Below are 27,280 nucleotides of genomic sequence, written 5' to 3' on the forward strand. Positions count from 1 at the left end.
AACTATACTTGTGGCTCTGTCTGTTTCCTTTGCTTTATCCAATAACAACTGAAAAGAAGCCAGTCACCAGGGCTACAATAACTTGGGTGTTACAGGAGACACCCAGTACAACACAGGCTGCAATTAATAACTCAATAGCCAATTACCTAGAGGAGACAGGGGCAATTAACATTTAAGATTTGGTCAGAGAACTAGATGTTAAATGGGTGTTTATCTTAAGTTCTGAACAAACGAGTTGATTGAAATACAAGTGTGTGAGCAGCATCATAACACAGATCATTCCATCTGTGTTCACAATAGGAGGGGGGAGTCTCAATCTTGTGTCACATGAATACACTGAACAAACAACCATAATTCACTATAATAATAAAAAAGATGCACCAATTCATTCAGAAATATTTAGTGAACACCTATAACATGCTAAGCATTAGAGGGAATTCAAATATATGTCAGTTATTCCCTGATTTTAAGGAGTTTGAAGTCTAGTAGTGAAATAAGGTTTGCTCAGATCACATGTGTTAGTATCACATGAGAGGTACAATTACTCTGAACTATTCGGAAGATGGAGAGATCACTTCCAGTTATTTCATCAGGCAAAGTTCTATAATAGGGGAAGGCACTTGGAAAGAACATACACTTAAAAAAAATATTTTTGTTAAAGTGTAGTACACACATAAAAGAGTGTGCATTACATAAAAAGTACAGTCTCACTGAATTCTCACAATCTGTAAACATTAGCTATGTAACCAGCACCCAGAGAGAATAGTACAGTACTCCCTATGCCCTCTTCCAATCACTCTTTGGGGCATAAGATTTTGTTAGATGAATGAAGACAGAGAAAATTATTAGAAGAGGGCTCAGCATGCATAAAGTTGTGGAAATTGAAAGGCATAACCCATGTTTGAGGAGTGAGCTGAAAAGTAATTTGCTTGGAGTACCAACTGGAGAACAGGGTTGAGTCTATGTTGTAGAACCTTAAATGCCAACTAGAGGAGTTAGACTTTGTTAGTTGCTGAAGGTTTTTGAGCAAGGGAGGAGTATTTTGTAAGACTTTTTGATGATGGTTGAAATATATTGGTGATGGGAGAGGTGAGAGACTGGAGGTTGGGAGACTGGTTGGGAAGCTTTTATAATAATAGTGCAGATATGAGGTAATTTTCGCTCTGCAGTGGCAGTGAGGATAGTAACTGACCCTACACAAACACTATAAAGAGCCAACAAGAATTAAATGGCTGTGTATCTTGAGGAAGGGGGAGGAGTCAAACAAAATTTCCTTGCAGGGATCTAATCAAGATAAAACTTAATAATATTTTCAGGTAGTTAGTTTTTATTTACTTTTTGTTTAGGGTTAATACAGTCTTTGAATGCTATCTCTTCAAGAAAATTCTGAAAACTTTCTTACAGTATTTGAATAAAACCTTGAGTTACTCTAAGGAAATTCTAAAGTGACCTTTCATACAAAAAGTCCTTTGTTAGTCAGAAACGTGGACTGTTTGTCTTTTCAAATGGTTGCATGCTACAATAAACATTTTGATAGGAAAAACTGACTCCTTAGGAAGACTTCTGAAGATGTTATATTAACAGCAAATTATTGGGTGTTGCTCACCTGTTTCTTCATCTTTCTCTTAAATGATTTTCATTAACCCAGATTTCTAGGTAGAATGAATTATTTTAATTTCATCATATACGTTTACCTGTAATGCGTTTCTACAGGAAACAAATAACTTTTTTGAAGAAAAAGCTATATATTTTTGACAACTTCTTACGTACTGGTAATGTGGGTCATTTCTGATTGATGGCACTATTCCTCCCATCCCCATTCCATCTCTTTTCCTCCAAAGCAGTGGGTTCTTCACTCAACAAATAATTGAGCACCTAACACGTACTATGACTTACTCTAACGTCTTTCAAAGTCTGTTTCTTAACTGCATGTCCTTCTGTACAATCAGCGCCTTATTTCTTAAGAGGCTGTTTGTTTCTGGAATTTTTGATGTGTGTGGTTGTTTCCAGGTACTGGGATGTGGCATCAAAACATCAGGAGACGGAAGAGAAGTTGCTCCTGAAAGCTGGCGATTGCGCAGGTAACCAAGAGTCATTTCTGGGACCGGATGGAAGGAAGGAAACTTCTTGGTAAAGAGCACGTGGGTGAGAAAAGGAGGGGAGTGGAGTGCGGGAAGATGAAAGCTGGCTAGTTAGGTTGGATCCCGCGCTCTCTCTAGACCTTAGGCTCTACCATCCAGGTGGGCAGGCGCCGGTGGCCGGGAACCAGTCCCTCACGCCTCCCCACAACCCCTGGCAACCCACCCCCGCCACTTCCCAAGCTACCCTTCCCAAACTTTTCCCACAGTGGGGAGAGGAAGGGTGTTATTAAGTTTAAAAGGGAAGTCCCTCCCCCTTCCCGGATTCCGATTGGCCGGGACCAGCCCACCCCCTTCAGGGCGGCCGGCCGATTGGCTGCAGAAGGGGAGCCCCGCCGCAGGCCCGGAGCCGTCCGCCGCTGGGGCCCCTAGGTGGCAGGTGGGGCCGGTAACGTCGCGCCGCCTCCTCTGCCGCCTCCTCTTAGCCGGCAACTTTAGGGTTCGCGCGCGGAGCAGGCGCGCCGCTCCCGCTGGGAGCGGGACTGCCGAGAGTTGGCCATGAAGAGCCTCAAGTCCCGCCTGAGGAGGCAGGACGCGCCCGGCCCTGCGTCGTCCGGCGCCAGCGCCGGCGCCGCCGCCGCCGCCAGCGCGGTGAGTCCCGCGGCCCGCGCGTGTCCCCGGCTTCCCCGCGCTCCGCTCGCGCGAGCCACGCAGCCTTCCTCGGCTGCCCAGCCCGCCCGTCGCCTCCCTCTGCTGGCTTTCAGCCCGTCCTGCTCCTGCGGCCCTGGCAACTTCTCTCTCAGGACGGGGCTCCGCGTCAGCCCAGAGACCTTGGGGACCCTCCCCGCCTCCGCACCCGAGCCTCCACGGTCCCTTCCCCAAGCCTCACTCCCGATCTCCGAGCTACTGGAGGAACTCCAGTGCCGCGGGTTTATCGCCCCTTTCTTACAACTCCAGCGGTCTGGATTATCCCTCCGCCCTGCCGGTCCCCGTTGGCCACCTTGTCCCTGTCCTCTCTCGGCGCTTGAACCGGGTTCCGGGGGCCCGAGGCTGGTGCCCCTGCGTCCCTGGGGCCGGGGATTCGCGCCAGGCAGTCCAGGTGCGCAAGGCTGCGCCCCGGGCGCCGCCTCACCTGGACTCCGGACCTTCCTTGGGTCTGAGACTCTGATCGTGGAGCCTGCCAGGCCGGGTGGACACGACGTGCTGGCCTCTGTCGCTGTCACTGGGGAAGTTTGATTTCTGAGTGAGGCAGAGGGAATCGGCGTAGTTGTAAAGACAAAGCCCCACATGGGTGGCGACCCTAGAAATCGTGAAGTCGGGATGGTGGTGGTGATGTTGGGCCGTGTAAATCTCAGCGGTGGGGCAGATCCGTGCGGGGCAGTTCTTCGGTGCTGATCTGCAGCGCGGCCTCAGTGTGCACGCTAAGGAGTAGTCTGGGCCTCTCTTTACTTGGCAGGAGAACAGAAATCTTGAGAAACAGCCTGACCGCAGATGTTGTGATTTAGATAAATTGGCAGGCTAGAAGAATGGCGATGTCATAAAAATTCTATGGTATTAAAATAAATGCTATTTAAAAAGTCTTGAGACAAATATGTATAGGAGATGTAATGCTCAAACTGCCCGGTTACCTAGTTGGGATAATTAAAATGGACCTTTCTGATTTTACAGATTTTACCAAAGGATTATATGCTTTTTATGAGAATATTATTTAATCGTCTTCTGCTTTTGAGTTAATTCAGAATTGTGCCTTCCTCTCCACCAAATTATTTCTAGGATTATTTTACTTGTACGTAAAGGAAATTGTTTAGGAACTAGACTTTTAAATTCCCATTAAATAAAAAGAATAGATTCAGATGACATGCTAATCGATGTTTAATAAAGCATTAAGTTGTTTTATAAGCTCTTAGAAAGAGATTAATTTGTTTCACTTTTTTAAAAAAACAGTAATTGGCGGAAATGTCATTTAGTGATATTGTAGGTCACTACAGTTAAGATTCAACTTCTTTGTAACGCAGGTTGTGATTTCAGCTTTATAGAACATATACTTTCCTAGGTTTATTAGCTATATTTTCTCTGGTTTTGTTTGGTCTACACTAAGGATTTGATTTACATCCTACTTGGAGGTTCATATACCTTAATTTTATCCTGTTTTCTCTTCTAGAAATGCAGAGTATTTGGTTTTTATTGGTATTATCAGCGTGCCAGTTTGCATTTTATATATTTGGAATATGAAGTGCATCACTCTGAGCTTAAATTTTTAGCACTCACTGAGTTGAGCATTTTGATATTCTTAACTAACACCAAAAAATAAAGAGAAGTGTATGGTATTAGACCCATTTCTGTAGAAAAATGAACATCTTTCAACGTTAAATATTACAATAAATTTTGTAAGCTTTTAAAGTAAAAGTAAATGAGTATGGTGACTAATCAAACCAAACACTGATAAAATGAAACAAATGTACAGGAGAAATAGATTCCTTTTGCTTTTCAGTCATAATCCCTGTTATGTACATAGTGTATGGTTGAGCCTCTCTTTTTTTTCTTTTTGCCTTAAAAACAGTTAAGGTTTGTTTACTTTTGAATAGATGATATAGCACATGGTTTTATATTCGAAAGCAACAAAAATATTGACCCCAAAATGCCTGTCTCCCCTCCTTGTCCTTCAGCCACCCTGCCCCATCTCCTCAGAGGGCACTGATGTTATTAGTTGCTTGCATTTCCCTCCATAGAGAGCTTAAGCCGTAGCATATACAAGCAAATACAAATACTAGTAGTCATCCTTTACATAAATGGTAGCCCCCTGTACTCCCTGTTTCATATCTTGGGTGTTGGTTTTTGTTTTGTTTTTTTACTGGAAATACCTGAGCCCATTCAGAGCTTCCCCATTCAAATCTTTTGCTATAATATACAATGCTGTGATGAATAAGCTTGTGTATATTTCAAGTATATGTGTGTATGTACCCGCAGGATCAATTCCTAAAAGTGGAATTGATGGGTTAAAGGTTATGTGCATTTGTATTTTTGAAGGATGTTGTCAAATTTCCCTTTATGCATCATGCAATCAATCTATGAGAAATGTGTTCCACGCTTTTATTAAAAGTTTGTTCAAATTTTTTGATCTTTGCTATTGCCTGATAGCTAAAATATGATATCTCAGGGTACTTTAGATTTGTATTTCTCCTATTATGAATGAAGTTGAGCATCTTTTCATATTTTTACCAGCCCTTTGCATGTTCTTTTTTGTGAACAGTTTATCTTTTCCATTTTCCTATAGAGTTGTTGATTTTTCCCTATTTATTTGAATGTACTGTATGTCACAGAAATTAGAACTTGTAATATTAATAACTGATATTATTTCTCAATTTGTTATTTGTCTTGAGTTTTTTTGTGGTGGCATTTGCTATGCAGAAAGTAGTTATTTTTATACAGTTGAATTTATAACCTCTTATTTTGTGACTTTTAGCTTTATATCTTGGCCTTTCCACTCTGCAGTATTAAACAAACAAACAAAATCTTTTTAGTTTCTTCTACTTTTTTTTGTTTCTTTTTTTTTTTTTTTACATTTAAGTCTTTGATGCCTGTGGTATTTATTCTGGTGTAATATACATCTTGCTTTCATTTTTCTCCCTGCCTTTTTCCATGGGTTCCTAATTTTGATTGTTACAGCATTCATTTAATTATCATGGAAACAATCACAATTTGCTCTGTACAACTTTGACTTTAGGTAAAATTTAAAAATGTTTATTCCAGAAATAGTTTTCTTTGTATATTTATTTGAGCTTGTTATCTGAAGGAGGCACATTAGCAATAGACTGAGGTATGTGAGATATGCAAATATTTTATGACGTGAAATATAGCATGTTACCTTAATAACATGCTAAATTATAATTAAGTGCAGTTTTTGTGTAGAAGAAAGGTAATTTTAAATATTCTGAGTAGTATCATTATTATAAATATGCCAGTGAGTTTAAGGTTCACTGAATGGGGATATGTTTATACATATATAAGTAAATGTAGTTCACCATTATAAATTGTGGGTAAATACATTTGAGGGTTTGTCCTTTACTAGTCAAATCTGGAGGTAGCTGCATCTATTAATCATGAGCTAAGATTAATTTTTGTTATATTTATTTTTTAATTACTCATTAAATTGGAGCTTCACATTTCTGAAAGGGATAATTAAATGACTGTAAATGCTATATCAGATCTAGTCAATTATATGTACAATTATATGTACAGTGAGAATAGATGTGTTGTTTTCATCTAGTTCAGATTAGGAAATTTGAGTAATTAAAATTAAGGGGTTATAATTCCATAACTAGTAGAAGTGCTGTAAACAAATATTATAAATAGACATTTTGGAAGGGGGTCCCATTTTAAATTGTACCCTATGTTCAACATTTGTAGCCGAGTAAATACTTGATTGTAAAAGTAATCTCTGACCTGGGAGGTTCTGCAATGATTATTTTTATTGCTCCTTCTCTAGGCTAATCCTAAAATGGGGCAATGAATTTTATAAATCAGCAACTAAAGTTCTAAAGCATCTTGTTAATGCCTCATCATCCTGAAAAAATACTGGTATTTCTAAAAAATTTTAGAGTTACAAACATAGCAACCCATCTTCAAAAAATTTCTTTTGGTTCCCACTAAGAACATTAGTTTGAGATGTTTAGAAAGCATAAAGGATTAAACGTGATTTGTTTTAGTTGTGATTTTGAAAATGCGGCTGGCTTTGTGTTTCCTACTCAGGGATTTGGGTGAGTTTGAAAATATGTTAATGTTATTATCATAACAATGACTTTTGGGTAATGTGAATAATTAAGGTTACAAATTGTTATGTTTAGTTTAAACTCATGATACTTAACTGAGCACTGTTTACTCATTGTCATTAAAGATTCCAACCTTTAATTAAAAATTTTTACCTTTGTTAAAACTTTATTTAGACAACTTCCTATGGTTATCCCAGCATTGTATTTCTTGTGGTTCTTGAAGGAGGATTACAACAAAGAAGCCTGTTTTTATACTTTTGAATTTCAACCCCAACCCAGCAGCAGGTTTATAGATCTTTATGCTGATTTGAAATGCTGAATGTTATTATAATACCAAAGTAGAGTTGTCGTTTGGTACATAATGAATCCAGCAACTTAAGTGATGAGTAGCTAAGGATTTTAATTACTTCTTTTAATAAGGATGATATAATGGTTGTATATCTTTATTGTGCATCACGCACATTGTTCAAATTGAAAATAATTAGCTCAGGAAGTGGACCTTGCTCGGCAGTTGCGTTATTTAGTTTGGAAAATATTTATGGAACACATAAGTTAGGCTCAAGAATGGATTAATAATTAGGTTCTCTTTGAGAAATGGATCACTCCAAGTCAGGAGCAGACTTAGAAATCCCTTGCCCTGCTAGAATGCAAGGAGGTTATTAAAGATTCGGACTCTGGAGCCAACTTGAAGAGGCTCCCACTTGGCCAAGGATGGGACAATTTGAACATGAGTAAGGATAACAACTGAAGTGAATTGAAATATTTAAATCCATGAGTTCATGGTGACTAAAAAAATAAAAACTAATCACTTTTGGAGAATGCTAGGGAACTGATGGCATTCTTTTAAGATCTGGAAAATAAAGGGAAAAAATAAAACATTTATTGTGCTTTTCCTATGTGAACTGTATCTCCAGGTAACCAAATAGTTGATAAGAGGAAGTTCCTCTTTTATAAAAGGTATTTTAAGCTCCTAATGAATTAATGAATCTGGAGTCTATACAGTGATCATCAGAGGCTACTAATGTTTCAAAAAGAAAGAAGCAGACATAATTTATCTCCTGGTGGAAATACTCAATACTGCCTATTAGTAGTCTTGCCAAAAGAATAGCTCCTTAGATATAACTACCATTTATAGAAAATGTAGGGAACAAAGAAACCTGGGGATATAATCAGCAAAATTCTGATTGTGGGAAACTCTGTAGAACAAATGACCTAGTTTCTTCAAAAACAAATTTTAAGAAAAAGAAAGAAGTGAGAAGAAACCTAGAGATTCCAAGAGATTTAAGAGATTAAAAGACACATTAGCCAATTGCAACGACAGACTTTATTTAGACACTGATTAAATAGTTGTAAAAAATAAAAAGTTTATAAGACAATTGAGGAAATGTAACTACTAGCTGGATACTTAATGATATAGAATTATTATTTAAAAAATTTAAATATGGTTATGTTTATAAAGAGTAACTTTCAAAGAAATATTTAGAGGTGCATTTACAGATGAAATGTCATGAAGTCTGGGACTTGCTTCAAAATAATATGGGGGGGGTGGGTGGGTGGATGGGGGTAGTGAGTGGGGATTGGTCATGAGTTAGTAGTTGTACCTGGGTGGTTCATGAGATACTATTGTATTTACTTTAGTGATACTATTGTATTTAGCATATGTTCTATACTGTAATTAGAAAGATCTAGTAACAGCCTTTAAGAATTTTAAGAGTTAAACAAAAAAATTATAATACCATATGTTAAGAGTCATAATATAGGTCTGTATAAATTGCTGTGGTAGCACAGATGTGTAGGATGAGGTCAGGAAAAGGCTGAAAGGTGGAGCTTGAGCTTGGGCCAGAAAGACAATTTGAATCGCTTTCCAGGCAAAAGAACAGCAAATGCAGGAGTGTGGAGCTATGAAATTATGTAGCCCACTGAGGGAGCATCAGATTTGGAAACTAACTCTGGTTTTATGGTAGGGATGGTGCAGATGAGACATAGATTAATCTTCAAATAAGAATTTCGGTGAAAGTAAGGAGTTACAGGGCTGTAGCTTGGGGGTTATAGTCAAGGAAGGTTTTCTTTCTTTCTTTTTTTTTTTTTAACCTTGAATTGAAATTTTGAATTACTTGACAAGTTTAAATCATTGTTTAGAGAGCTCCCCGACTAGAGTCATTAAAGTTTCATCTTCAGAAATTATCCTATTAGTGAGTGACCAAGTTCATCCTTCCTCTTTTCCTCCCTTCTATGGAATTAGCTAATAGCCAGCAAAATTTTGTTTTTATCAGCCCTGTTTAACTTACAGTTGTATCCTTGGTGAAGAAAGCTAGATCTAAGAACAATAGATTTGAACATTATAAATGATGTATTCTCTGTTTCATCTCTATCATATGAAAACTTTTGCTGTCCCATTGTAGTTATGCAAACTTTTTTTATCCTGCCACCTAAGGAATATATCAAATTGTTGAAATTTCTACCTGCATGAGCTTATTTATGTGAGAGAAGTCTAATTGATTTCTGTAGGAATTTTACTAACAATGGATGGTTGAAATGCACTTCCTGTAATTGTAAACAGGACAATAGCATATTATACTCATATGGCCTTATTTTCCTGAATCAGAAAACAATTAAAAGCTTTATATGGCTTTTATGTAGTTAGAAAATATAGTGTCTCTTCTAGGCTTAAAAAATACAACCCCAAACTGCAAAAATAAATTGGATTATTTGTAGTCACAAAAACAGTTTTGTCTTTGACTTTGTTTTATTCTTAAAAATCCTAAATATTATTGACATTGACTAATTTATTTTCAAATGGTATAGTCTCCAAAATGCTGTGCATAAGATGAACTGATGTGGTTGAGTGACTAAAGCCTCTGGCAAAGGATGGGATGTGATGAGTTGTATTTATATACAGATACTCCTTGACTTATGATGGGGTTATGTCTTGATAAACTCATCTTAAGTCGAAAATATTGTAAATGGAAATGCATTTAAGACATCTATCCTAGAGTACATAATAGCTTTAGCCTAGTCTACCATAAATGTGCTCAGAACACTTATGTTAGCCTACGCTTGGGCAAAATCATCTAACACAAAACCTATTTTATGATAAAGTGTTGAATATGTCATATAATTTATTGAATACTGTACTGAAAGTGAAAAACGGAATCGGTGTTCGGGTGCTTGAAGTATGTATAGTTTCTGCTGAAAGTGTATTCCTTTTGCACTATTGTAAAGTCAGAAAATCCTAAGTCAAACCATTGTAAGTCAGGGACTGTCTGTAATTGAATCAGACCTGGCAAGTGTCCTTGAGAAAAAGTAGATGTATAACTCAATTAGTTAGGATAAATGGCTGTCCCATAAAAAATCATACACGTTCATTGTAGAAAACAAAATGTAGTGGAAGATAAAGAATAAAACAAGTCACCCATAATGTCATTCGCTATGCCATAAACCACTGATTATGCTCCTTTTAAAGATTCCATAGTACCTCTTATTCAGTTAGCATTTAATTACCTTGATAATACAATGATGACATGTACAGTTTTTTAAATCATATTTCATTCTAATAAACTTTGTACTTAAAAATTATAAGTAATTTGAAATGATTTGAGCAGATACAAATGTCCCATTAGTAGTACTCGGTAAATGCTAGTGAATTACTTAGAAAGAAATTGCTTATAAGAAATCCATGTGCCAATAGCCGATATTTATTGAGTGTATAAGTGCCAGGCATTATTCTAAGTGCTTTATGTTAACTTGCTCTTCACAGCAACTCTAAGAAGTGAGTACTATTGCCATCATTTCACATGGAAGTTAAATAATCTACCTGTCTAAGGTACCATGGGTAGTGAGTGGAAGCTAGGTAGCCTAGCTCTGAAACCCATGTCCTTACCATTGTGAACTTACATAATTTCAAATTTAAAGTTATGGAATTTCTACCTTAAGCCGCATACAGAAATTGGGGAGAGGGGTGCTTGGGGGGAAAGAAGGCCTTTTATGGGAAATCTCAATTTGTGTTCCCTCCAGTGGTATATATGAACCCTTCCAATAATGGATACTGTTATTGAAACATATTCGTCAACCTGATAGAAAAAAATATTGCTTTAATCCGTGTTTTTGCTTTCTAGGGAATGTGAACATATTTCCCTGCTTATTGGCTACTATCACGTGTTTTAGGAGTTGTGTGCCTTGACCGTTTTTTTCTGCCTTGTTCATATTGATCTGTAAGAGCTTTATACATTCTTATTTTTACTACTTGGCCAATTGTAGCTTTTAGAGTACTGCATGTCTCTCACTATAGTGGTGTTTCTGTTACCTTCCCTTATATTTCAAACAGTTTTTGTTTTATGCATTTAATTTTGTGATAATTGATACATTAAGGTTCTTGGCTATTTCATCTTCATTGTAGAGTATAACTAGTTATTTAAAAGCCTTTAATTTTTTCATTATAACTTTTGTCTTGAATTCTACATTGTTTGATATTAATACTATCATATTGCCCCTTCTGCCTTTTTGTTTTTGTGTGTGTGTATGCTTACCCAGTATATTATGCTATCATCCTTGGTTTTAGCATTAGATATTAAGGAGGATGTATAGGTGAAATAAGTCCTATGAATCCAATAGAACTTAAAACTTTTTGGCTTACTGTCTGGAGGGTTGGGTGTGTTTGTATTATGTCTGAAAGGGTGTATGCTTTTTCGGGAGATGACATGTTTTTAATATTGACCTTATTGATATGTTGTCAAGTTATGACATTACCTCTGTAGTAAGATTCTCACTTTCAGATGCACAAATATATATATTTTTAAATCTCAGTGGCTCTTGGTTAATTTTCTTCTTACCAGATTGTGCCATTTTCTCTTTTAATAAAGAGAGCTTATGAGAGACACAGAGAGAGAGAGAGAGAGAGAGAGAGAACATACATATACATCATGCTTTCTAAACTAAAAAAGTAAAGAGTATATAATTCTTCTTCCAGCATGTTTTTGTTATTTCATGGTTTTTCTCATTAGCAGGTGCCTACTTAGCAGAGATTGAAAATGAGTCTCCAGTGGGGAGGCCTTGAGGGTATGGTTCCAGTGAAGCTAGCACACTCTGATCTTTTCAACTGTGGACAAGAATAGCCTACAAACACTTGCTGATTTACATGTGAGAAGTTTTTAATGAGAAGTCTTTTTTATGATTCATCTCTACTTTTTGACTGTTATATTTTTTAAATTAACATTTTATATTTTAAAACACTTTATGAAATATAAATAACATTCATGGCAGTGGATAAGTAGGTAAATGAAGAAAATGAAGTGCTTTCTCAGCCTTAAAAAGGTAAATTGTGGGCCAAAGAATGTCCCATTCAGAGCTCTACAAACCATACCTGGAGCAGTATGAAGGGGAAGGGTAACATGTTGATGCTACAGGCTCAAGCTCTGCAGCCTGGGCAACTTGGCTTTGAGTCTTGCCACTCCTGCTAACCAGCTTTGTAACCTTAGGCAAGTTATTGAATATATTCGTTTTTTCATTGGGAAATAGGGTTACTAACTGTACTTCATAAAGCAGTTGTGAACATTATATGATATAAGGTATATTAAGAGATTGCTTATTAGCATGGTACTTCTCATATAGTTAACTCAATAAATGTTAGTTCTTATTACTAACTGAAAAATCTCATCAAAGGTCACTCTCTTGTTTTTTATAACCAGATGAACAGCAGTCTTCCTGATCTTTTCCTTTCCAATTAATACAAGCTCTGAAAAGTTCTGTGACTTTGGGCAAATAACTTTATCTCAGTAAATTTCAATTATTACTCTTGTAAGACAGGGATGATACCATTTGCCTTTCTACCCCACCAGAGATTTTAGGTACTAAAAAGAATGGAAACATTTTGGAAGCTGTAAAACAATGTAAATAGAAATTTAAGCAATGGCTGCTATCTGTCAATCAAACCATTACATTAGTTTTTGTTAGGTGTGCCTGAAATAGTACTGATCCAGTTCTGAAAATAGAAAATGTTGTTTAGATCTTTATGAGATGAAGAGTAAAATTTGTTTGTATATAGAATGAAAATATCTTCTGAGTTCTAATTTGATTTGGATTTCATATTGATTCCATGAGGTGAGAATAAGAAGAGGAGAACTTTTGTTTTTGTACAAAGTAGTTTTGAGTTGGTTAGCTGAATAAAGCACAGTTGAGATGGAACAATCTTTGTTAAGGTGAAAAAATACACATTTCACCCTACTAAATTTTCGTCTGGAGTCCTGTTTAAGTCCAGTGTTTCTTTGTTTATTTTCTGCTTGGAGGATGTGTCCAGTTCTGTCAGTGGAGTGTTGAAGTCCCCAGCTATTATGCTGTTGTTTATCACTTTGTTTAGATCTAATAGGGTTTGCTTCATGAATCTGGGTGCACCTGTGTTATGTGCATAAATATTTAGGATTATTATGTCTTCTTGTTGAATTTCTCCCTTTACCATTATATAATGACCATCTTTGTCTTTCTTTACTATTGTTGATTTGAAGTCTATGTTGTCTGATATGAGACTACATAGGCTACACCTGCTTTCTTTTGATTTCCATTTGGATGGATTATTTTTTTTCCATCTCTTTACCTTGAGTCTGAATGAGTCCTTGTGGGTTAGGTGTGTTTCCTGGAGACAGCAATACTTGGCACTTATTTTATTTTGTCCATTCAACCAGCCTATGTGTCTTAAGGGGGGAATTAAAGCCATTCACATTTATTGAAAGACTTAATAAGTTGGATGCGTTTCAGTTCATCTTGTTGGGTAGAACTTTATTGCTGTGTTTTACTTCTTCAGCTATTACTATGTATGGGCTCTGAGCTTTAGCTTTTGGGTGATTTTAACACTGGCAGATGTCTATTGTGCTTATCAATGTATAATGCAGATTTATTTCCTGCAGGGCTAGTCTGGTCTTGACAAATTCCCTCAGTGTTTGCTTGTCTGAAAAGGTCTTTATTTCACCCTCATATAAGAAACTTAGTTTTGCAGGATACAGCATTCTAGGCTGGCCATTATTCTGTTTGAGAAGACTGAGGATGGGGCCCCAATCCTTTCTAGCTTGTAAGGTCTCAGTTGAAAAGTCTGCAGTCAGCCTGATGGGTTTTCCTTTGTAAGTTACTTGCTGCTTTCGCCTGAAGGCTTGTAGGAGTTCCTTCCTTGTATTAACTTTGGCCAGTCTGATGACTGTGTTGTGGTGATTGCCTCTTTGCGATGAATCTCCCAGGAGCTCATTGAGCTTTTTACCTGAATGTCTAAATTTCTAGCAAGACCAGGGAAGTGTCCCTCAATTATTCCCTCGAATAGGTTTTCCAACCCTTGTGTGTTTTCTTCCTCACCCTAAGGGATATCTGTTATTCTTACGTTTTACCTCTTTACATAATCCCATATTTCTTGTAGACTTTGTTCATGCCTCCTATTTCTTTGTTCTTTATCTTTGACTGACTTGTTTAATTTGAAGGTGTTGTCTTCAAGCTCTGAGATTCTCTCTTCTGCCTGGCCTAGTCTATTCTTAAAACTTTTTCACTGTGTTTTGTATTTCCTTGAATGAATTTTTCATTTCCAGAAGTTTTATTTGATTTTTTTTTATTATTTGATTTCTTTAGTGAATTTTTCATTCATTTCCTATATTGTTCTTGTGATTTCTTTGTGTTGGTTTTTCATTTTCTCTTGTATTTCGTTTAGCTTTGGAATTCTTAATCTGTCATTTTGGTATTTTTGTTTTGGTTGGTATCCATTGGTACAGAGCTGTTGTTTCCTTTTGAGGGTGCCCTTTTGCTCTGATTTTTCATACTTCTGGAGCTTTCACTGATTCCTTCTCATCTGGCTTCTCAATCCAGTCCTGGGTATACTGGGCCTGGCTTGTGGTCCTGTCCGTGGGTCCACAAAGATCAATCTCTGACTCTGCCAGGGAGAAGAGTGCTGGTCCCAAGTTGCCTGTGGGGTATTCAAGCAGGTTTGATGATCCTCTCAGGTTACCTCTGCCCTGCTGTCTTCACCTCTTCCCAGCAGTATGAATTGTGTTGGTTCCCTCAGCTTAATCTCTAATATGGGAGGGTTGGCATTGTATGAATCACCCTGCCTTGGGTGACATGATGTGCTATAGAGTTGTTCTCCCTGTCATTGGTTGATATTTACATGAAAGAGCCAGCTGCCGAGATGTTCCTTTGTGCCTATGGCAGATTCTGGTCCTACAGGTGGAGACTATTTGAGTGCCCCAAGCTTAGGAGAGACCCTGAAGCTCCCAGGGGGTTGCTTGATCTCTACCACCATTAAGGAAGGTGGAAGGAGGAGCAAGGCAGTTTGTGGCTAGGTTATGGGAGTCTGAAACGGTTTACAAAGCCTCAACAGGGCTCAAAATGCTTTTCCAGCCAGTAGGGGAAGCCACTGGTATGAGGGTCAGGGTGGGCTCACCAAACCAGGAGTGCTGTTCATAGGGGAGGGGCCTAAATACTGAGTACTGAGGCCCCAGGCTGGCATCTTTTTGCCCTTATCAAGGTTTTCTGCGTGGAGGGGTGAGCGCTCCCCCAAATTGCCATTCCTTGGACCTCCAAAGCACACTCCTGTCCATTCAGTCCATGTGTGTCCGGCTCTCAAATCTCCCCCCGTTTTGTGTGTCTGATCCACTTGCGTGTATTTCAGTGAAACACTGGAGGACGAGGAGTTCCAAAATTGTGCACCCCTATTCCACATCCAGCCCTTGGAGGAAGAGGTGTGGGTCCCTCTATCTGTGTGGACCTCTACCTGTAGCACACTTCCACTGGAGAGAAATGGGTGCTCACAAACTTATGAACAGGAACTGCGCTCCCTGTTGTAATGATTGGGGGCAGGGGCTGCAGGACCCGATTAGCTGGCACATCTGAGCATGAGGCGTTCGATTGTCATGGAATTCCACGAGGCAAGGCTATTCCTCTCCGAATGCCAAGCGCTTATCCAATATGGCGGTTCTCCAATGGCGGGGATGGGCGCACTCCCAGATCTCCATTCCTCAGCACCCTACTGCACTGTCCCGTGAGATATGTCTGTGCTGGCTTCCTTGCCACCTGAGTCCAGCTCTCAGACTTCTCCCCTGCGTCCCCATACACCCCTCTCGTGTCCGGGGTGCAGCGAGGCCAGCTTGCTTTTCTGAGCTGCCGATGTGCGACCCTGGGAAACACTGTCGGGCAGGAAGTTCCCAAATTGTTCACCCCATTTCACCACAAGACCTCAAGGGGAAGGGGTGTGGGTCCCACTTTCTGAGGAGACCTCAGCCGAGGTTGTGTGCTTGCTGGAGAGAAGTGGCTGTACATGAACTTCTTGGCTCAAATTACGCTTGTGGTTGCACTGGGTAGGGGAGGGTCCACAGCTCCGGGACAGCCTGAGTTCACACTGCTTTCTCGGTTGCAGTGGATGGAGAAGGTGCTGGGAGGAAGTCTCTGGATGGGAGAAAGGTGGCACTCTGGACCCTCGTGGCACTCTTCTGGAGGGTGCTCCATTCAGGCTGCCCAAAGTCCTGGGACTCGCTAGTTCACCCCCCTGTTCTGTATTTGCCACTGTGCTTGGGTTCCTGGAGGGTGGAAAAGCCTTCAGTATACTTAGTGTCCCACCGTTCACAGAAGGCACCTGTGAGGGGGAGGGGGATTCCCCCCCTTACCCTTTCGCTGGTCTCCAAGCCCTTTCAGGGTTTGATCCTGTGGATATCTTCTTGGCTTCACAGTTTTCTCTGGGGTCTCCAGACATCTCTGATTTCTCTTTCTGTGGTCCACACCTGAGCTGTGACTCTTCCCTCTCCTTTGTCCGATATCCTGCTTTCCCACTAGGATAGTCCCACAAGTGATGTCTCTAGTTAGCCATCTTGGATGTCTCCAGCCTTAACTAACTTTTAAATTTATATACTTTTTATTTTCTTATAACTTTACATTTTATTTCCTTAACATGTTTGAATACTAGATTTTTAGATTTTTAGGATTGGAAGGGACCTTCAAGTTTTCTAGTCAAGTGGCTAGATGACCTTTAAGCTTTTTACTACAACGCACAGTGAGAAATACATTTTCTGTTGTGATCCAGAGTTGTGGTAGGCAGAATTATAAAAATGGCCTCCCGTGATTTCCCACCCTAATTCCCAAGACTTTGAATATGAGGAAAAAATATGCCCATGATTATGTTATACATGGCAAATGAGATTTTGCAGATGTAATTAGGTTAGGTTACTAATCACTTGACTTTGGGTTAGCCAAAGGGGAGATTATCTAGGTGGGGCTATTCTTATCCCATGAGCCTTTTCAAAACAGATTTTTCTGTGGCTCAAAGCAAAACTACAAGTCAGAGAGAATTGAAGGATGCGAAGGACTTGTCTCATTGTTGCTGGGTTGAAGATGGACAGGGCCATGTGAGAAGGCATGTAGGTGGCCTTTAGCTGAGAGAGACTCCCCGCTGACAACTGGCAAGGAAGGAGGGACCTCAATCCTGTAACTGCAGGGAACTGAATTCTGTCCACAACCTGAATGAACCTGGGAGCAGATTCTTTCCCAGACAATGTCCAGCCTGACTGGCACTTTGAATTTGACCTAGAGAGACTACACTGTAAGCAGAGAACCCAGTCGACCCTACCTGGACTTTGACCTACGGAACTGTGAACTTAAAATGATTGTTACTTTTTAAGCCTCTGAGTTTGTAGTGATTTGCCATATAGCAATAAAAAATTAATTGCAAGACCATTTTGCAACCATATGAAGAAATTCTATGGGAGAAATGGAAATCTTTACTTTATTAATATTTTATTTTTTTAGAGACAAAGTCTTGCTTTGTCATCCAGGCTAGAGTGCAGTTGTGTGAGCATAACTCACTGTAACCTTAAACTCCTGAGCTCAAGCAATCCTCCTGCCTCAGCCTCTCAAGTAGCTGGGACTATAGGAGTGCGCCACCGCACCCAGCTAATTTTTAAAAAATTTTTTGTAGAGGATGGGGTCTTACTGGCTATGTTGCCCAGGCTGGCCTCAAACTCCTGGCTTCAGGCGATCCCCCTGCTTTGGCCTCTTACTCAAGTGTTGGGATTACAGGTGTGAGCCACCGTACCTGGCCTGGAAACCTAATGTGAAAAAATCAGAATAAAAAATATAGTGCAACTTGGTAATAGTTATGTAAAACATTCACATTGGGAAAAAGAACTGCAGGGGATATACAAAGATGATCATAGTTATGGAGGTATGGTATAATTATGAAATTTTTTATTTTTCACTTTTTTATGTTACTTTTTGTAAGTAAAATAGATTTATATTAATATAACATAAACTTATATAAAACTAAGAACTTAATTTTTTTTTGGAATTTATTATTGGGAACATGCAAATTCATAGGCCTGAAACACTTGCTGGCAAGTGTTAGATGTGAAAAACTTCTGTGTGTTTTCCTTAATTTTGCTTAATTACTGAATATAGAACCTGTAGGTAATAAACTAAAAATCCGGCCGGGCGTGGTGGCTCACGCCTGTAATCCTAGCACTCTGGGAGGCCGAGGCGGGTGGATCGCTCAAGGTCAGGAGTTCGAGACCAGCCTGAGCAAGAGCGAGACCCCGTCTCTACTAAAAGTAGAAAGAAATTATATGGACAACTAAAATATATATAGAAAAAATTAGCCGGGCATGGTGGTGCATGCCTGTAGTCCTAGCTACTCGGGAGGCTGAGGCAGTAGGATCACTTGAGCCCAGGAGTTTGAGGTTGCTGTGAGCTAGGCTGACGCCATGGCACTCACTCTAGCCTGGGCAACAAAGTGAGACTCTGTCTCAAAAAAAAAAAAAAAAAAAAAAAAAACTAAAAATCCTATATTCCATAACATTCACTAGTTCACTAGTTTGCTGAGGAAACAGCTTTTGCTGTCCTGTGTTGTTTGGGAGGATGCACAGGCATGCACATTTTTTTGAAAAGAGATTATGTGTAGAGGTGTAGAAGTGGCAATTGGAAAGGTAGATTTCAAGTTGCTTATGTATGGTATGGCCTTTGAAATAAAGATGTGAAAGGACTTGTGTCTATTACTACTTATAGCCATGTTAATTTAATTTAGCCTTAATGAAAGAACTGTAACTACAACTTAAGCTTTATTAAGCAAAGCCTTTTCTGTATACATATTGAGGAAATAGAACATCAAGTTTCCTAATTGCTTAGATCTAATTGCATTCCTGCTGTTAAAGTGTTTTGATATCATGGGAAAGGGTGAGTCACAAAAGAGGAAGGAACTACACTTAGGACCCATTATAAACACTTGGGTGTGGTGGGGTATTTGTGTGTACTCCTAAAAGAAATGAAGTGTTCTGTTTAATGCATTGTGACTATCATGTAGTTTTTTGTTCTTGGTTCTAACCTTTAAGATAAACTTTCTTGTAGCCACTCCTGACTTAGCACCGATTATACTACTTAAAGAGGACCATAATTAGGGGAGGAATACTATTGTATTGTGAAGATGAAACCCTATTCTACAGTCATTTTTGCACAAAACTGATTTATTAAAACTAACATTCCGAACCACTTAGTATACTATTAAAATGATAAAATTTCCATTGAAACTATGAAAGATGTGCTTAAAAATTGTAAAGCACTTTTAAACACAAGGCCAACTTTATATAGGACAAAGTTTTGGAAACTTCCTAGAATGCCCCTTTATTCTACCTTCATAATTTTAAAACTTCGGCAAGTATCCTGATTGTATGATTTAGGTGACCCTTTCTGCTGGACTCCCTGATTACCTGTTTGATACTATCACTCTAGCACATGTAGGTAGGCCCTGTAGTTCTTTGAAAGAACAGAGAACTGAGGATAAGTAAGGTGTAAGTGCAGAGGCTTAGTTCAGGACAGACCTTGGGGATGCAGAAAGCAGCGAGGTGTAGTATTACTTGCCTGCTATTCAGTGTAATTCCTGCTGGACTGGAGGTGAGATGAAAACAATAGATTCTTGCCTGAAATTTTGTCTCATTGCCTGGCCCCGAGAGAGGGTCCTTCCTTAAATTTTGCACCCTAGGCACTTTACTCCCCTCTCCCTACATTCAGCCCTGAACATTGGTATATCACTTGGTTCTGTAAAGGAGAAACCCTTATTTTTTGCCCAGAGACTCCAGATTGGTTCTTATGTGTATGATTTCATTTGGCCAATGCTATCACAGATTTGTACCTGAATGTTAGTTAGAGAATATTTGGTTTATAAAGATTCATAATATTTCTTATGCATTTAAAGTGGTGTCAACGGAAAAAAAGCCAAACTGTTTAAAATAATTTTTTAAAGAGATTTATTCTGAGCCAAATTTGAGGACCATGACCCGGAGCCACGCCCAAGAGGCCTTGAGTAAGTGGACTCGCTGTGGCTGGGTTACAGTTTGGTTTTATACATTTCAAGGAGACAGAGGTTACAGGTAAAGTCATAAATCAATACGTAGCAGGCATACATTGGTTTGGCCTGAAAAGGTGGGCCATCTTGAAGAGGGGGCGGGGGTGGGCCTTAAAGATTATAGAAGATTCTTTGGCTTGTAATTGGTTAAAGACATGAAGCTTTGTCTAAAGGCTTGGAATGTTTTAACCTAGTGTTTATCAGAGATGAGCCACCGGACATATATTTGTTGTGTAAACTGAGGACCTGCAGGTTTGTCTTGCATACCCTTAGGCCTGTTAATGGGTTACAAAGGATGTCCCCAAGAAAGGAGGGGGGCATGATGAGGCATGTCTGACCTCCTTTCTCCTGGCAGGCAATTTAGTTTTAGGATATTTCTTTGGCCACGAGAGGGGGTCCATTTAGTCAGCCGGTGGGGGGGTGGTGGTGGTGAGCCTTAATATTTTATTTTAGTTCACAGTGGTTTGATTTATAGATAGTATTTCAGGAACTTAAGTATTGTGAAAACAGTTTAGATTAATATTTCTTGACTGGACTGCTTATTACTTTAGGTTTTCCTATGTTATTTATTTTAAAACTTCTTTAAGGAATATTTTGATTTGTTATATTATACTTTTTAAAAATTTAATACTTTCTAGAGCTGTGATTTTTTTTATAGAGGTTTTCTGTGGTATGTTTTACACTTGTAATTGGCGATAGAGTAAGAAGTGGGATTGGGAAGCAAATTGCTAGTGTCATGAACTGGGAAGAAGAGAATTGGAGATGAGATGATGTATACCACATACCAAATTCTAAAGCCAATAGAATTAGTTTAGTTTAATTTCTGACACCATTGTCTTCTTTTATATTAACTTAAAAGTATGGAAATGCTTTTGGTTAAATTTATATGAATTAGCATTGGCCCAAGAATTGTTGATAAAAATTTGGATTTTTAATATATGAACTATTGAACATTTGGTATATATCATATTTATCTATAAATTAAGTTTGCATTTTAGAATCATTTTAGCAGCTTTTTAAAGCAAAATTTGTTTATATTGGCAAGAGTAAGACCAAGTTGTTTTTACTTTAATTCATCCCTCTATCTGTCACAGTGGTTCTCAACTGGGGGTGATTTTATTTCTTAGGGGACATTCGGCAATATCTGGAAACATTTTTGGTTGTCACAACTCAGGGAGTATTGCTAGTGTTTAGTGGGTAGATGCCAGGGATATTGCTAAACATCTTACAGTGTTTAAGACAGCCTTTCTACAATAAAGAATTATCTGGCCCAAAACGTCAATAGTGCCAGAGTTAGTTTATGTCATCTTTTGTATTTTTCGTTTTTCCTCCATGTTAGGTGAATCAGCATTTTAAAATAGTGCTCTTGGCCGGGCGCGGTGGCTCACGCCTGTAATCCTAGCACTCTGGGAGGCCGAGGCGGGTGGATTGCTCAAGGTCAGGAGTTCGAGACCAGCCTGAGCGAGACCCCGTCTCTACTAAAAATAGAAAGACACTATATGGACACCTAAAAATCTATATAGAAAAAATTAGCCGGGCATAGTGGCGCATGCCTGTAGTCCCAGCTACTCGGGAGGCTGAGGCAGTAGGATCGCTTAAGCCCAGGAGTTTGAGGTTGCTGTGAGCTAAGCTGACGCCACGGCACTCACTCTAGCCTGGGCAACAAAGTGAGACTCTGTCTCAACAAAAAAAAAAAAAAAAAAAAAAAAAAAAAAATAAAATAGTGCTCTTGTCATGAGATGTGGTAGATTAATTACAAAAATGAACAAAATTCTTTTTTTTATGTTTTTGTGGCTTTTATTAGAATATAACATCTATTCATTTTTAAAATTTACATACAGTAACTTTTTTTGGTGAAAGTTCTGAGGAGTTTTGGCAAATGCATGCAATCATGCAGTCATTACCATAATCAGAATACAGAGCAGTTCCATCACCCCAAGAAATTGCCACCTTTTGCCCTTCTAGTCAGCCCCACACCTACAGAACCCAGTTCTTTACCCCTTCCTGTATTCATAGTCTTTGTCATGTTTCTTTGTCTGTTTCTCTGCCTCTTCAATCTGGGTTGGATTTGTGACTTGCTTTGAACCATAGTATGTGTTGGAAGTGATGTTGAACCTAGGTCTCAAAAAGTCTTTCATGCTTCTGTTGTCTTTTGTGAACAAGCACATGCTAGGCTGCTGGTTACGAGTTGTCCTTATTGCCCCACTTGACAGCCGGTCAATCATCAGACAAGGAAAGAGGCCATCCTAGACCAGCCAGCCCTCAACCAGCTTGCTAGTTGACTGCAGACACAAGCAGGAATGCATGAGCCTAGCAGAGATTACTGAGCCTGGCCCATCCCAGCAGAGCTGCCCAGTTGACCTTTAGATTCATGAGTGATAATAAATGGTAGCTGTTTTAAATCACTGTGTTTTGATTTAGCACCAATAGACAATTAGTACATTATGACATAGTAGTAGTTTTTCTTTTGGAATGTATGTTTCCGCTTTTCCCTCTAATCAGTAATAATTCCAGATAGAGGAAATAGCATGCTAAAAGATCTTCAGATGGGATTTTATTTATTGTCTTCATGTTTTAAAAACAGGGAGACCATTAAGATTGAACTGAGGAAGAAGGTGGAAGGAGATCATATTAGTGATCTCTTGGGGGTCTGGATATATATGGGTGAGAAGCTTGGTTTGTGTTTGGATCCTAATCTGAAGAATCCAGGCCAGATTTTTTTTTGATTTGTTTTTTTTTAAAGAACATCCTATAATTTGGGTTTGTTTGATTGCTTCCTAATTATTAGATTTAGGTTAAACATTTACGGCAAGAATACTAACTACTGAGAGTTTTAAACAAAGGAGTGACATGATCTGATGTGTTTTAAAAAAGTTTTCTGGCTGCTGTGTGGAGAATAAACTGTAGGGAAAGGGAAAGATAGAAGCAGAGCAGGGAGACCAATTAATAGATTATTATAATAGTCTAGGATAAAAGAAACGAGAAAAAAATAAGGTATTATAATATTCTTACTATTATTGGTTAATATAAATTACGTTTATTCTAGGATAGTTTAAAAGCTTTCTTTTGTATTTTTCCATGGATTTTTACTTTAGAAATAATAAAGTTAAAAAAATCAACTTTTAAAAATAATGCACTTATTTAAAAAATTGTCTTCCTCTCAAAACATTAATGACAGTTCAGGAGAGATATGGGAAGGGAATAACAAATTACAGAATGTGTAAGGCTGTGTTGCCTCTATATTACTGGAAAAGTCTAAGCAAATCATTGATTTGTAGAATGGGCCTGTAAGTGTGGTTTTGTTTTCTGTTTGAGTACTGTGGTTGATGCTTCATTTGTTGTGTGTTGTTTTCTTTAAAAAAAATTTCTTTCACTTTAAATAAAAGACTTTTAAATAAAAGACGTTCAAAACATCCAAATATCTTACATATGACAATAATTATATAAATACATATAAGCAAATAGACAAACTAGTGTTTTTAAATATAGGAAAAAAAAGCCTGTGCAAATTTAAAACTCAATAAAACTTATTAGAATCCATCATAATATTTAAGATTTTGACCTCAAGAAAAACAACACAGTTTTTTATTTTTTACTTTAATATATACATTTATAATACTCTGGATAAAATAGCCCACTCTTTTAATCTCTTCGTAATATAGGAGTTCCCAAATAGAATACTTTTACTCTCAAAAGGGACAGAAGTCTTCTAAGACATTTGACTTCAAACACTCTGAGCCCCCTATGGCCACCTATTCAAATTAGCCTATCAGCTCAGAACAGTAATGACTTTGAAGCACCACAACTCACCTGGTTTTCAGGTCTGCTCATTATTAAAATTTTCCATATCCTTATAATTAAAAAAAAATAATTTGATGGATATGAGATACCCCCATACCTCTTATAATACTTGAGTGCCATGAATCAATATTTGAGAACCAGTAAGCTGAAATTCCTGGTAGGTACAATGTCTAGCTCTGCCATAAGCAAAGGTTATGAACTCTGTCACCATCAGCCAAGAGGTTACAAGGGTAACCTCCTAGTTACTATAATTAGGATAATCACCTCAATATAAATAACTTCAATCTTATATTAAATGATAATAAAGAAAGATGTTGGACTTTTAAGCTCCATAATTTCTCAAATACAGAAAGTATTACTTGAAAGCATGTTGAATACTTCAGCATTCTATTAAAATCAGTATAAAATATAATATTCCAATTCTATAGTGAAATATAATTTTTAGAGGAGTTTGCTATAAATAAGAATCTGACTGTAAAGATAAAATACTTAATGCATACCAAGTACTATGGAAACTACTTATTATTTTATGCCAAAATCAGACTATTATGTGGAACATTCAAATTTAAGTGTTATTAAATATTTCTAAAACCAAAATTAATTAAACTAATTAACCAATTTTTTTGTGTTAGCTTGCTTTACTCTTTCTACAGTGTATACATATATCATAATATCATATTGTATCTCATAAATGTATACAATTATTGTTTCAGTTAAAAATAAAAAATATAAAAGAAGAAAATTCAAAATCTGAAAAGATACTTCCTACAAGGCTATCCATCACTCTGTGGAAATTCATTGAGCTATACTCATGAAATGTTTACTTTTCTGCATGTATATTAAACATCAATGAAAAGTACTTTAAAATTCTTAAAAATGGCCCTAAGATTGAAAATACTTATCTTTTGTTAGTCAGCTTCTACCTTCATATAATATTAGGTTGGTGCAAAAGTAATTGTGGTTTTAGCATTGTTGAAATTTGCCCTTTGATATTGGAACATATTCTTAAATAAATGTGGTTATGTTATACATCATTTTAATGCACATTTCTTCCTTTATTTTTTTTTGCTAATGACTTTTTACTTGCTGTTTATATTTATTTTAGACTATGGAAATTATGTTAGACAAAAAGCAAAGTCGCGCGATTTTCTCATTCAAGTTCAAAATGGGTTGTAAAGCAGCGGAGACCGTTTGCAACATCAACAACGCATTTGACCCAGGAACAGCCAATGAACATACAGTGCGGTGGTGGTTCAAGAAGTTTTGCAAAGGAGATGAGAGCCTTGAAGATGAGGAGTGCAGTAGCTGGCCATAGGAAGTTGTCAATGACCAACTGAGAGCAATCATTGAAGCTGATCCTCTTAAAACTATACGAAAAGTTACTGAAGAACTCAACCTTGACCATTCTACAGTTCAGCATTTGAAGCAAATTGGAAAGGTGAAAAAGCTCGATAAGTGGGTGCCTCATGAGCTGACTGAAAATCAAAAACATTGTCGTTTTGAAGTGTCATCTTCTTTTCTTGTATGCAACAACAACGAACCATTGCTTGATCAGATTGTGTCGTGTGAGGAAAAGTGGGCGACCAGCTCAGTGATTGGACCAAGAAGCTTCAAAGCACTTCCCAAAGCCAAACTCGCACCAGAAAAAGGTCATGGTCACTGTTTAGTGATCTGCTGCTTTTCTGATCTAATACAGCTTTCTGAATCCAGTGAAACCATTACATCTGAGAAAGTATGCTCATCGAATCCTGAAGCACAGATTTTTACACCACAGGAATAAACAAACTTATTTCTTATTGGCAAAAATGTGTTGATTGTAATGGTTCCTATTTTGATTAATAAAGATGTGTTTGAGCCTAGTTATAATGATTTAAAATTCACATAAAATTACTTTTGTACCAACCTAATATTATATCTGCTTTTATATGTAGTATAAGGGCCTTAAAATAGTGCATTCTCAATTCCTCCTTTCTTTATACAATTATTGTCATACTAATTAACCAACTCAGAAATCTGGCAATTAACTTCCAAACCCCATACCAGAGGTATTTCCCATAATATTATACTGGCATATCTACAGGTACAATATTGATATTATAATCCCCAACATTAAATTCTAAAGTCAATTCAAAGAACTTTAAATTACAAAAATAGTAAAGCTAAAACATTTGTTATTCTTTCATAAAGATCTTTTTTGTGTCTATAGGAAATTATAAATCTTTAGAAATGATCATTTGGAATGTGAAAATTGTCTGTATTTACATATATATGACATGTCAAGATATCCAGGGTATATTTATGTGAAAAACAAGTTGGAGCACACTCTATTAGTATAATCCCAGTTTGGTTAGTGGAGATATTTTTTTTAATTGGGAAAATATACACCAAATTCTTCATAAAACTCTTAAAAATAGTTTCCTATGTTTAAGGGGTTCAGGAATATGAAGTTGGCAAACATGTTCTCAGACCACACCTTCAGAGAGAGATTTAGATTTAGAGTGTTGTCTGTGAATCTACATTGTTAAAAAATTTGCACCGGGTTATTTTCAGGCCAGTGGTTTGACTCCTATTCTCTGTCTGAGCTGCTCTGTGAAGTCTCTTAGGTGGTTCAGAGACTACAGGAAAGAATATAGGCAGTGAAGGAGCCCAGCCTTCAGACAGCAACTCTTCTTTCTTTGTTCACTTCAGGGATTCATTGAAGAAAATTTTTGAAATTAAAAAGTTTTGAAAACCACCATCCAAGATTATTGACCATATCAAGTTCTAGGGCAGTTTGAAGCTATTCAATAATTAATACCTTGCATATCACTACCTTATATTTATTTGGTGTTTTTAATTTTTGAGAACATTTTCACAATTATTTTAATTGTAGCCAATTAAACCTGAGGACACATGAAAAGTATACTAGGAATTAAAATTATTTCTATAACGAGGTATTTTATGTAATTTATAAATAGGCTATTAAAATAAATTTATCTACTCTGGACAGTAAAGGTCAGAAAAAAATCTATTTTTAAAACATTTTATTTACTTAATTTTGAGACAGGGTCTTGTTCTGTCACTCAGCTAGAGTGCAGTGGCACAGTCATAGCTTACTACAATCTCAAACTCATGGGCTCAAGCGATCCTCCCACTTTAGCCTCCCAAAGTGTTAGGATTATAGGTGTGAGCTACCACGTCCAGCAAAAAATATCCATTTAAAATAGAACCAATCAGTTTTAAAGTGCTTTGCATTATTTCTATATGATACGATATCAAGTAATTTTAAAGTGACCTATTTTTGCTTT

The 27,280-nt window shown here is 37.7% G+C and overlaps 1 protein-coding gene across 1 annotated transcript in view; it reads left to right on the plus strand.

The window, feature by feature from the left end:
- Positions 1–2,636: 2,636 nt before the first annotated feature.
- The window catches only part of UACA (uveal autoantigen with coiled-coil domains and ankyrin repeats), a 93,028-nt gene continuing 68,384 nt past the window's right edge, over positions 2,637–27,280 (plus strand). Inside the window, exon 1 of the mRNA XM_069458208.1 lies at positions 2,637–2,729. Coding sequence (XP_069314309.1) covers positions 2,637–2,729 — 93 coding nt within the window. The remainder of the gene's footprint in view (positions 2,730–27,280) is intronic.

This window comes from Eulemur rufifrons, chromosome 2 (genome assembly GCF_041146395.1).
Source record: "Eulemur rufifrons isolate Redbay chromosome 2, OSU_ERuf_1, whole genome shotgun sequence".
In the NCBI taxonomy this organism is placed as follows: domain Eukaryota; kingdom Metazoa; phylum Chordata; class Mammalia; order Primates; family Lemuridae; genus Eulemur; species Eulemur rufifrons.